This window comes from Tarenaya hassleriana, unplaced genomic scaffold (genome assembly GCF_000463585.1).
Source record: "Tarenaya hassleriana unplaced genomic scaffold, ASM46358v1 Cleome433, whole genome shotgun sequence".
Taxonomy (NCBI): Eukaryota; Viridiplantae; Streptophyta; class Magnoliopsida; order Brassicales; family Cleomaceae; genus Tarenaya; species Tarenaya hassleriana.
This window is the reverse complement of record NW_010967082.1, coordinates 3,933-17,366: the sequence shown is the minus strand read 5'-3', so window position 1 is coordinate 17,366 and position 13,434 is coordinate 3,933. Positions and strand designations below refer to the sequence as shown.

General features: G+C 39.1%; 1 protein-coding gene across 1 annotated transcript; it reads left to right on the top strand.

Moving 5' to 3' along the window:
- The first annotated feature begins 5,371 nt into the window (after positions 1–5,371).
- Positions 5,372–6,103, top strand: LOC104825283. Its single transcript, XM_010557583.1, has one exon. The coding sequence runs from the start codon at positions 5,372–5,374 to the stop codon at positions 6,101–6,103; it is 732 nt and encodes a 243-aa protein (XP_010555885.1).
- The last annotated feature ends 7,331 nt before the right edge of the window (positions 6,104–13,434 follow it).

Sequence of the window (13,434 nt, the reverse complement as noted above, 5' to 3'; positions counted from 1 at the left end):
CTATATCTTGATTAAGTTACATGTATTCATTTACTATGGACCATCCATAAGAATGAATCATGTCTATTTGAGTTACAGTTGATCAGATTATGCAACGATTGCGTAATCGGACCTCAAAAACGGAAATTTTCGGAATCTGGACTTCAGACCGTCTGTTCTGGAAGTAGAACAGATGTTCCAGACTGGCAGAACGTTCGGTCTCGACTTCAGAAGTCGGAACGGACGTTCCGCAATGTAGAACGGACATTCTGTATGGACAGAACGGACGGTCTAGGACAGACCTTCCGTTCCGAGCCACTCAGTCTGTCACCCTTGGATCGTCCGGTCTGGCTTACCCAGAACGGACGGTCTAGGGTAGGCCTCCGTGATCAGATCACGTTTCTCCGCGTTCTCGTCCCCGATCAGACCCGAAACTGATCTGAATTCTTCTGTACACCCAAAATTCGAACTCCTGCACTCTATGCAACATGAAACATGCAATCTACACTAGATTTAATCATCAAACATGCATAGATTTCAAAGCAAACATGGATTCAAACAATTCAAATCCTAAAACGTGCGTGATCGGGTTCTACGAAATCAAAACAGAGCAACCAGGCTCTGATACCACTGTTGGGTTTCCTGGGATCTCTAGAGCGAATCCTATTCCTAAGAGATCGATTCTAGGGTTTGCGCAGCGGATATAAAACAAAAATTTAACAAACCCTAAAACCATGCTTCTAATGAATCGTAGAAACGTTAGAACGCTTACCTCAATCGATCTGGGGCCTGTATCAACTGAAGAATTCGTCCGATCACTTAGGCAGGAAGATTACCTCGTCCTCTACACGTATCCACACCTCGGGATGGATTCCAACGATTGGAACTTGTCTGCTAGGACTCGAATCTCTATTCGGTTTTTGCACTTCGAGAAAACGAGACTTAGAACTTGTTGAGCCTTTTGGATCTTACCAAAAACTCTCCAAGAACTGCAAAAGTCGGCTGCCAAAAGTCTCCTCAATCATTAGGGTTTTAATCTCCTTCTTATAAAGTGATTTTACCCTAATTTCGGTTCAATTACGAAAATACCCAGAGCCTAGAACGGACGGTCCAGAAATGCACGTGGACCGTCTGTTCTAGAAGCAGAACGGACGGTCTGCGTTAGTGGACCGTCCGTTCCAGACCTTCTGGAACGGACAGACTGCGCACTCTGGAACGTCGGGTCTGGACTTGGTGGATTGTCCGTTCTGGACTTCCGGTCCGTCCGTTCCAGACCCTTCTGTCTCGGTTTTTCGTCGTTTCCTCGTGCGGTTTCGTCCTTCCCTGCGTGTGTGACCCTGTAGGCTCATTCGACATAGCAGTATAACCCGAAATCCCTATTTCGGATATACAAGTCATAGGCGGTCTCTAGCAAGACACTATGACTACCTATCTCGAATAGAGTTGGTTCGTGATCTTACGAACACCAGTGATGATTCTGGCTGATGATCCTTTTGTATCGCGATATCATACGTCGAACATAAGGCATGGACAAGCCACCTTATCTGATTCGACTGCTTTCTCGTTCACTGAGTTCGACTGTCTGAAATAGACGACGTTCGTCTATAGTGCGGCCACACATTTCTACAGTCTCGCTCACACGAGGGGCCCAGTGATATCTCTCTCTTTTACGAGAGGTACAAATCCCGTCTTGACTATCTACAATCCAGCACATGATTCGTTTCGTACGTGATACACGCCTTTATAGTCCTCCTGTTACGCAAGACGTTTGACGTATTCAAAGCATGCAACTCCTCATGTTGGATTCCGTAGATATCTCAGGTCTTAGGATCCCATCATGGAACCGCCATATGAGATTCAAGTCATGACGCTAGTCCATGTGACAATCTCATGCGGGTCAATCCAGTATTCCGTTCTCCAACGAATACCTATGATTGTGATCGTATCCAATACCTATGATCATCTATATGATCATCAATCACACATCATACTAGTCTTATTATGTCGTTATTCCCATAACGACACAAGACTATGGAGTTTAGTATCATTCATAATGATACACGGATTTCATAACAGATCTAGTATGCTAGAACATGTAATGAATCAAATACTCTCATATAAACCATAGGAAGTATCAATACATCGAATGTATCTGAACAAAGCTCATAAACAGTACATCATAGAGCACTAAACCAACATGATCAAACCGAAGTCTGGTCCGCCGGACCAACATTTTGGTCTGTCGGACCAAGACTATTTTTGGTCCGAGCTCCTTCCTCTGGTCCGCCAAACTCGTCTCGTCAGTGTTCGAACCTGTGGTCCGGCGCTGACCAACCTTTGGTCCGCCGGACCACGAGATTCTGGGCAGAAAACAGACGAAAACTTTTCATCTTGATCTGTTTTCTCGCTCCGTTCGAATCCGTTTTTCGCTCCGTTTTTTTGAGTTAATTCATGATTCAAGCCTCCACATATCTAAGTTTTGTTACATAACCCAATCTACCATAGATTCATTTATATAACAGATTTAACTTAGATCAAAACCAAGGAAAAACCAAGTTTGACCAATTTTTCAAACTTGCTCAAGAGTGATCGTTCTTCATCGAAACGAATAACCGAGCTCTGATACCACTGCTGGGTCACAAGGGATCCTAGACCGCCGATTCAAAACCGTGCTAGGATCTGGTCCGCGGGCTTACGCAGCGGAATTAGCGTTCAAAACATTTTTGAACACCCACGGACCAAACCTTTCGATGAAGAACTTCTCTTGGAGAGAAAAACTAACCTTTGATTCACAATTTGATTGCGGTTAGATGATCACAGCTAAGGTGTTGAAAGAGCCAACACCCTTTTGAGCAGTCCACACCCTTGGGATGGTTTCTAACAATTGGAAACTTGCTTGCTAGAGCTTGAAGAGAACAATTCTCTTGTTTTGGATCCAAGAACACTCTCTTGAACTTGAGAGAATTTCTCCAGATCAACCTCAACTCTTCTGAAGGCCAAGGGACGAGATAATGATGAGCCAAACCTTCCCCACCTGCTTCCCATTAGAGAAAAGGCGAGAAAAAGCAATTTGGAGTTTCTGACGCTTGGTCCGGGGCTGACCAACACTTGGTCCGCTGGACCAGGCGTGCAAAACTCGCGGAATTGACCAGTCAGAGACTTGGTCCGAAGTTGACCAACTCTTGGTCAGCCGGACAAAGCTTAGTGACCTGCAGACAGTTCGAACAGAAGCCCGATCTGGCGGACCAGAATCTTGGTCCGCCGGACCAAGCGTGCTCCGGACAAGGATTCAGTCCGTCTGACTTGTTGGTCCGCCGGACCAAGATTTCGGTCCGCCAGACCAACCATGCTCCGAGCATCACGTTCTGGTCCGTCTGACTGGTCTGGTCTGCCGGACCAACTTTTGGTCAGCTCCGGACCAGACCAGTTTCTCGGCCATTCACTCCACCTCACCAAGTCCGTCTGGTCCGGCTGACCAACTCTTGGTCAGCTCCGGACCAGACCTCAAAGACGGAGAAAAATCCGATTTTTCTCGTCCGTTCAATCTCGTTCATACACGTCCATCCCATATGTGTGTGACACTTTAGGCTCCTCCAAATACGGCAATAAACGCGAGATCCAATCTCGCTTTACAAATCATAAGTGGTCTCTAGCAAGACATTATGATTACCCGTATCGGAAAGTTTTAGATGTGATCTAACCGAACAGCCAGAGATAGCTCTAACGATGATCTTCTTTGTCTCACGATATCATAATCGAACTCATAGTTCGAATGCTTTGTCGTATCCCGAGTAGACTGTAAGAGATAGATGACATTCATCTATAGTGCGGCCACACATTTCTACAGTCTCACTCCTACGACGCGCCCAAGTGATATCTCTCTCTTTCGAGAGGGACAAAGTTCCATCTTGACTATCTACTATCCATTTCATGATTCGTAATGTACCCGAGCCACGCCTTTATAATCATCCGGTTAAAGACGACGTTTGACACAGTCAAAGTACATTACTCATCATGATGGATACAATAGATATCTCAGGTCTGAGGATCTAAAGTGAATCATCAAGTGATATTCAAGTCATGGATTAAATCCAATCGGCAATCTCACGCGAGTCATCCAGTCAGTTGTTCCAAACAAGTACTCATGATCGTGATCCGTATCCAATACACATGATTATCATCATGATCATTCATCACGCCTCATGTTAGTCTTAATTCATCATTGCTCCCACAATGACAAGCGACTAAAGAATTTAGGATCGTTCATAACGATCCATGGATGTCATTATTTATCAAATATGCAAAATAAATAATGAACAAACAATGCATTCATCCAATAAATATATCGTATCATACATAGTTCTTATATCGTATGATCATTCTAGAGCATCATATCCATCACAGTAACCTAACCCTAAATCTTATCAATTATTTTTACCCCTTCATCGACGGGAACCAAAACCTAACTCTTTTCTCACCTTCTCATCGGCAATCTCTTCGACGATGGATATTTTTTCAAAGCCCAGATTAAATATTCATCAAAACTCTTTTATTTTTGGCTTTCTCCTTAGTTTTTTTTGTGAGTCGTTATGTTTTGTTCTTTTTGGGGATTTGGAGAATTTTCTGGTGTTTATGATTCGCCGATGAAGGAGACCTTCGAATCTCAGATTCTGTACTTGAAGAGGAATACTAAGAAAGGGTAAACTCGGTACATTACATTCATATGTATTGTTTACGTATCCAAATTGTTCCCCCGATTTCATCTCCAGAAGTCTTCGTCGTTGTTAGCAATTGAAATTGACTCAAGGCAATGATGGTTCAATGGTGGTTCGACTTGATTTCTTTTCTGGTTTAGCTGGTTTAATAAAGACTAGTTTGGTTCAAGCTTAGTCAAGATTTGTTTCAGATTTTTAAGGTTCAAACGTTAGTTAGAAGATCTCTGTAACAGTTTCTATTTTTCTTGGTTTTGAGTTTCTACTTAAAGTTGGTTATATTTTTTAATCAATTGAATGAGAGGATATCTTTCCAGAAAATTTCAGATTGGTTTGAATTCTTCTTGTTTTAGAACCAGATCGAAAAATAGAGAGAAAGTAACAGTGGTATCAAAGTTGTCGTTGTTCTTTGAGGGATCTGTGAAAAAGAGATGGATCAAGGTGATGCTGCAAGTTCGTCCCATTTCTCGTTGCATTCCGTTCCTATATTTGATGGTGAAAACTATCAAGTTTGGTCAGTGAAGATGACATCTTTCATGAAGGGAGCAGACCTTTGGGAAGCTGTTGAAGAAGATTACGTTGTGGCTCCTTTAAATGGGAATCCGACGTTGAATCAGATCAGAGTCCACAAAGAGAAAGTTACAAGGTAATCCAAAGTTGTTTCATGTATCTTCTCGGGTATGACTCTGGCGATCTTTACCAAGATCATGAACCAGCCAAATGCCAAGGAGATGTGGGATTTCCTGAAAAAGGAATATAAAGGTGATGATCGCATCAAAGGCATGGAAGTCTTGAATTTCCTTCGAGACTTCGAGAGGCAGCATATGAAGGCAAATGAGTCGGTAAAGGAGTATGTGGATAGGCTGGTTGAGATTGTGAATCAGATCAGGATCCTCGGCACTGATGTCGATGATACGAAGATAGTGCAGAAGGTCATGGTCTCGGTTCCAGAAAGATTCGAAGCCACACTGGCTTCATTGGACAACACCAAGAACCTGGCAGAACTGAAATTGTCTGAGGTTCTTAGTGCTCTTCAAGCTCAAGAGCAGAGGAGGATTATGAGGAAAGAGGAGGCCACCGAGGGTGCATTGAAGGCAACGGTTAAGGAAAACTATGTTGGAAAAGGGAAACAGAAGCAGAAGCCAACTTCTGGGAATCAAAACAAGCAGGAAGGGAACTCGGATGAGGCTAATGCAGGTAGAAATTTTTCTGAACCTTGCAAACACTGCAACAAGGTGAACCATCCTCATTGGAGTTGCTGGAGGAATCCAAATGTCAAGTGTAGACATTGTGGAAAACTCGGGCATATCGAGAGATTCTGTCGAAGCAAAACTCAAAGGCTAGCTGAAGCAAAAGTAGCAGAAACAGGGGATGATGAAAATCTGTTGGTTGCTTCATGCTTCATGCTTTAGTGTGAATCCTGTCAAAGGAGGATGGTTGGTTGACAGTGGTTGTACCAACCACATGACTGGTGACAGAAACATGTTTAAATGGTTGGATACATCATTGAAAACCAAGGTGAAGATCGAAAATGGAGAGTGTATTGAAGTGCTTGGCAAGGGAGATGTTCTGATCACAGGTTTGAATGGAAAGAATGGAGTTTTGACAGACGTTCTTTACGTTCCTAAGATTGATCAGAATCTGTTAAGTGTTCCTCAGCTAGTAGAGAAGGGATTTCGAGTGGTGTTTGACAAGAACGAATGTATCATTGGCAATGGTACAGAGGAAGCTTTGTACAGAATCAAGATGAGGAACAAAAGTTTCTCGTTTACTCTTGAAAACGAGGAACATGATGCATTAAGTGGAGAAGTATCAACAGATGAGATATGGCACAAGAGGTTGGGACATTTTCATGGTCAAGGGATCATGTATATGATCAAGAATGGTGTGGTCGAGGGTCTTCCCAAGCTGCAGAAGGAAGTGTTGAACTGCAGAGCTTGTGCCTTGGGAAAACAGAAAGAGACTACCATTCAAATCTTCAAGTTCGAGAGCCAAGGACAAGCTTGAGCTCGTTCATACAGACGTGTGCGGTCCTATGCCTGTTGGATCACTGAGTGGAAGTAAGTATTTCATCATTTTCATTGATGATTTTTCAAGATTCTGTTGGATTTATTTCATGAAACTGAAGTCTGGGGTTGATGAGATATTTATGAGATTCAAGAATGAGGTTGAAACTGAAAGTGGTTGTAAGATGAAGGTGATCAGATCTAACAATGGGACTGAGTACACTTCAGGAAGGTTTAGATCGATATGTGAAGGAGCAGACATCAAGCACCAATTCTCGGTACCCTATGTTCCTCAACAGAATGGGGTTAGCGAGAGAACGAATCGTTCTATAGTGGAAATGGCTCGGTGCTTGTTGCAGGAGAAGGAGTTGCTGAAGCTGTTTAGGGCGGAGGCGTGTTCCACTGCAGTTTTTCTACAAAACTGTCTCTCAACCAAGGCACTCGACATGATAACTCCTTTGGAAGCTTGGACTGGTAAGAAACCCTTTGTTTTGAGGTATTTGGTTCCATTTGCTATGCATTGGTTGCAGATTCGAGGAGGGATAAGCTGGATCAGAAAGCTGAAATGGGGATTTTTGTGGGTCATAGTCTTGTTTCTAAAGCCTACAGAATTTATCTCCCTGAGAAGAAGAAGGTGATTGTAAGTAGAGATGTAAAATTTTCTGAGAAGGATAATTGGAATTGGAGAAAGTCTGATGATGACTCTGAGAATACTGCAGAAGAAGGGCCATCTCAAGTTGCTGCTGATTTTGATCAGCAAATTTCTGATGATCCTTTGCAGATTCTTAGAGAAGAAGAAGAGGTGGTTGACATGGAAGAAGATGAGGACCAACCTGTTAGAGGAACTAGAACACTAGAAGACATCTATGCTCGATGTAATGTAGTTGTTCTAGAACCTGTAGGTTTGGAGGAAGCTTTAAGGGATTAGAAGTGGGTAGAAGCAATGAAGGAGAAACTGAGTATGATCGAGAAACCTGGTACTTGGACTCTTGTTGACAGACCATAACAGAAGAAGGTTATTGGAGTGAAGTGGGTGTATAGAACAAAGTTGAATCCAGATGGTTCTGTTCACAAATTCAAGGCCAGGCTCGTTGTGAATAGACTACTCTGAGACGTTTGCTTCAGTGGCAAGGCTAGATACGGTTCGACTATTGCTATCTGTTGCAGCTCAAAAGGAATGAAAGATTTTTCACATGGATATCAAATATGCGTTTCTAAATGGAGAGCTAAAAGAGGAGACGTATGTGGAGCAACCACTAGGTTTCAAAGTTGAGGGAAAGGAGGAGAATGTGTACTTGCTCAAGAAGGCTTTGTATGGCCTAAAACAAGCTCCTAGAGCTTGGTATGGCATAATTGTGGGTTTGAGAGAAGCTTGAGTGAGCACACACTCTATATGAAGAAGGAAAAGGAGGCAGTGACTGTGGTGTCCTTGTATGTGGATGATATCCTCATTACAGGGAACAATCACCAGAAGATGAACTTAAGCTAAATGCTGAGTTTGAAATGTCTGATCTGGGAATTGTTTTTCAGTTTCTTGGCATTGAAATTCGGCAGAAGGCTGATGAAGTCTTCATCTCAGGATAAATACTTGAAGCAGATTTTAAAGAGGTTTAAAATGGATTCTTGTAAAAGTACAAGAACTCCAATGGATCTGAAGTCGAAGCTGCACAGGTATAATGATTCTGAATCAACAGATAAAGGAACTTACAGGAGTATGATTGGTTGTTTAATGTATTTAACAGCAACAAGACCAAACATCTTGTTTGTTGTAAATACATTATCGAGGTTTCTTAATTGTGCTAAGAAAGAGCACATGATTGCAGCGAAGAGGGTGCTAAGGTATCTCAAGGGTACTTCGAATTTTGGAGTTAGTTTCAGAAAAGGAGAGGAGCTGAAGCTGATTGGCTATGCTGATAGTGATTGGGCAGGGTATGTCGATGATATGAAGAGCACCTCGGGGTTCTGTTTTAGCCTTGGAACAGGATGTTTCTCGTAGAGCTCGAAGAAACAGAAAGTGATTGCTCAATCCACAGTTGAAGTCGAATTCATTGTAGTCACAGCGGCTGCAAATCACGCGGTATGGATCAGGAAAATTCTGAAAGATGTGTCTCTGGCATGTACCGACCTACTGAAGTTTTGGTCGACAACCAGGCCGCCATTGCAATTTCACATAATCCGGTGTTCTATGGTCGAACAAAACACATTAAGGTGAAGTACTTCTATCTGAGACAGGTCCAAGAAGAAGGAGAAGTGAAGGTTGATCATTGCAGAACAGAGGATCAGTTTGCTGATTTGTTTACTAAGGCATTCTATCGAACAAGGTTTGAATTTCTGAGAGGTTTGATCGTTATGTCAGCAAAGCCTCGAGCCAAGGAGGAGATTGTTAGCAATTGAAATTGACTCAAGGCAATGTTGGTTCAATGGTGGTTCAACTTGATTTCTTTTCTGGTTTAGCTGGTTAAATAAAGACTAGTTTGGTTCAAGCTTAGTCAAGATTTGTTTGAGATTTTTAAGGTTCAAACGTTAGTTAGAAGATCTCTGTAACAGTTTCCATTTTTCTTGGTTTTGAGTTTCTACTTAAATTTGGTTGTATTTTTTGATCAATTGAATGAGAGGATATCTTTCCAGAAAATTTCAGTTTGGTTTGAATTCTTCTTGTTTCAGAACCAGATCGGAAAACAGAGAGAAAGTAACAGTCATAAGATATTCCCCTTCCCCATCATCTTTCTTTTCTTGAAAAAATAATCATTTTTTTTCTCTTTTTATATTATTATCTCCCACTCACAACACTAATTTACGCATATCAAAATTCAAAAAGTGGAAATTCTTTGCCCAGAAAGGAATCTGGGAGAACTCTTATTTTTTGCTTTCTCCTCGAATATTTTTGTGAGTCGTGATGCTTTTCTTCTTTTTGGGAGATTTTCTGGTGTTTATGATTCTTCGATGGAGGAGGAGGCCTTCGAATCCCAGATTCTGTATGTAGATCGCCGATGAAAGGGTGAGAAAAGAGTTAAGATTTAGGGTTAGGTTATTGTATATCGATTTTCTATCTTGAACCCGGTTCATTAAATCTGGTTTGTCGAAAAACCGGAAATTGCATACGTGGCACCAATTTTCTGAGCTGGCTCGACACATCACGCGCCACGTCGGATAGGTCAATGCGTTTTTTTGACCAATTAACGTTGATGACGGTTATGGAACCGTTTAACAAGTTTAGTAATTTCCGTGTTCAATTTTGCAAGTTCGGGAATTAATAGGCATCTTTGTAAATTCAGGAATTTATATTCCACCAAATTACAAGTTCAGAAATTTTGAGGGTTTTTCTCTTTAAATATAAAAGGAAGAAAAAAATAAAGAGTGGAGAGGACGAAAACGTGGAAGCCCACATATATCCTTAGGATTTTTGTCTACCACAACTACATTAATCTATAACTAATAATGACACCTACATACATTTATAATAAAAGCAATATTAAATACAAAATATTGTTAAATGTAAAGGATAATATGAATTGGGCTTTTATATATTCTCTTCTCCTCTTTCATCTTAGGAACAACACGAAAGAAACTCACAAAAAATAAATATTCAACACTTTCTTTTCGTCGGAAAATCCACCTTCAGCCTCGTCCTTCTCTTCTCTTTGGTTTTAAGTAAATATTAAACAATTTCCTCTCGCTTTCTGTTTTGAATCATCATTTAAAACTCATACATATTCATTCTTTCTCAAAATTTTAACATCCTTTAAAGAAAATATAGAAACCAATCTAGAAGTTAACCTTCGATCTTCATCCAAAATGATTCCAAGTAGAACTCCATTGGTTTGAATTACTCAATCTATTGAATCCTTAAAAAAACACACACAATTTTGCATGTTTAATTTCTATTTAAAATATAACTTCTTGACACTTCTAAAAATATAGTTTTCTTGAAACTCATATGACCAATAATGAAAGAGTAAAAGGAGAATTAAACTCATCTTGGAAATCCAATACGATACAAATCCTTTTATTTGATGTATTTATTATGAGTTAATAGTGAAAAAATAAAATAAAATTCCATTGCTTAGGTGCTACTTAAATTCGGTGGTGTAGACAGGAATCATAATATAAAAAAAAATTAGCACAAATAAAACTAAGATGAGTGAATTTGGATGCGATTCGAGAATTTTAATTTTATTGATTTCGTAGTTTGAGTGTTGTATGAAAATTTAGTGATTGATTCGAGTTAAATTTTCAAATTTAACTGTAATTGTTTCGGGGTAAAAAGTAATGTACGGGTATATTATTTAGGAAAAAAACCCTAAAAATTCCTAAACTTGTATTTTGGAATAATATTAATTCCTAAACTTGTAGAAGTGCTTATTAATTCCCAAACTTGCAAAATTGAACACGTTAAATCCTAAACTTGTTAAACGGTTCCATATTCGTCCATAGCGTTATTTGGTCAAAAAAACTAGTTGACCGATCCGACATGGCGCGTGACGTGGCGAGCCACGTCGGATCGGTCAACTCGTTTTTTTGACCAAATAAAGATATGGACAAATATGGAACCGTTTAACAAGTTCAGGATTTAACGTGTTCAATTTTGCAAGTTTGGGAATTAATAGGCACCTCTACAAGTTTAGGAATTAATATTATTCCAAAATACAAGTTCAAATTTTTTAGGATTTTTGTGAATAAAATATGAGTATCTTTTAATTTCTAAATTGTTTATGAATTGTTTTAGAAAAAAATTATATTAAAAAGAATATTTCTAAATTAAATATATTTTTTAATAGTTATGAATATGTAATCAAACTGTGAAAACTAAAAAAAATAATAAAATAATATTGTGGAAGAAATGCACATCGAACACATCACTATAATTTATTTATTTAAATAGATTATTCTAATGACCCTAAATTAAGTTAAACCAATTGAATTAACAAAACATTTAATCAACGGTTCGTTCTTATCCAAAAACCTATCTATTTATTTATTTGTTTTGTTTTTATTCATACAAAGCTTTTATTTAATTATTATTTACTTTGTTTTGTTTTGGCAAATTAGTGGTTCTCAGGGTCAATGCTAAATTGTATTCAAATAATTTTCTTTGTTCTTTTTACTCTTCCTAACGAGATTGAAAATCATATTAAATCTCATATAATTTCTACGATAAATGAATATTTATTCAAAAGAACAGTTCATAATTTTATTTTCATCCACAAACTGAGAAAAAAGAAATACAAGTGGAAAAAATATTCATTTGAATGTTGACACTTTTTTTTGGCAATGTTATTAGTTTCTACTGGAAAAATATTTTTTAAAAATTCATGTCGTAATTAAGCATATAAATTTGGTGGGTCCACGTTATTTACCCCCTTTCATTTTTTCCAATAAAGGGAAAAAACCCTAAAAATTCCTGAACTTGTATTTTGGAGTAATATTAATTCCTAAACTTGTAGAGGTGCCTATTAATTCCCAAACTTGCAAAATTGAACACGTTAAATCTTGAACTTGTTAAACGGTTCCATATTCGTCCATAACGTTATTTGGTCAAAAAAACGAGTTGACCGATCCGACTGGCGCGTGACGTGGCGAGCCACGTCGGATCGGTCAACTCGTTTTTTTGACCAAATAATGCTATGGACGAATATGGAACCGTTTAACAAGTTCAGGATTTAACGTGTTCAATTTTGCAAGTTTGGGAATTAATAGGCACCTCTACAAGTTTAGGAATTAATATTACTTCAAAATACAAGTTCATGAATTTTTAGGGTTTTTTCCCTATTATTTATAATGTAATCATATACGAAATTGATTTTTGTGATGATTGTAAATTTGCAAGGTAATTTCAAAATACAATAATTATATTAATTATAATAATGATGAATAGATAAATAAATAAATAAATAGAAATCAAATTATTATTGAAAAAAATAAGAAAAAATAATAATAAATAACAATAATAGAAATAGTATAACCGGTAAATATATGAGATTAATGATTATAGCCGGGTAATCTTATAAATAATAAAATGATGATTGCATTGACTGAAGTCTCTGTTGTATGATAATCGATTCGGATCAATTATCATACCGTGGTGACATGATTGTGATTGTGGCGATCTTCATATCGTACCACCGTTTTTTGATAAACGGTTATGGCATCCAGAGACTCACGTATTCGGGTTTGCGTGTGTCATCCGAATACGTGACGAGAAACTACGGTTCTTTGGCAAACGCGCCAACGTTCCATTGGCCATGGAACAGACTTCGAGTTTGCGTGTATCATCTGTTGATTGAAAAATCAACCTGAGACCCGAGTAGTTGCGTGTCTCCCCCGGCGAAGTGGTACGGATAAAAGACTTGAGTTCGAGTCTGATGAGTATTTTGTTGGGTTTCCTGGGATCTCATGAGCGAATCTAATTCCTAAGAGATCGATTCTAGGGTTTGCGCAGCGGATATAAAACAAAAATTTTAATGAAACCCTAGAACCATGCTACTATTGAATCATAGAAACGTTAGAACGCTTACCTCAATCGATCCGGGGCCTGTATCAATTGATCTGTTCGTCCGATCACTCTAGGCAGGAAGAATACCTCGCCCTCTACACGTATCCACACGTCGGGATAAATTCCAACACCTTGGAACTTGTCTGCTAGGACTAGAGATCTCGATCTCTCTTGTGTGCAAGGTTTTGGAGGCTTAGGGTTTTATTTTTCTTCCTTTTTTTTTCTTCTTCTTTTTCCTTCTTTT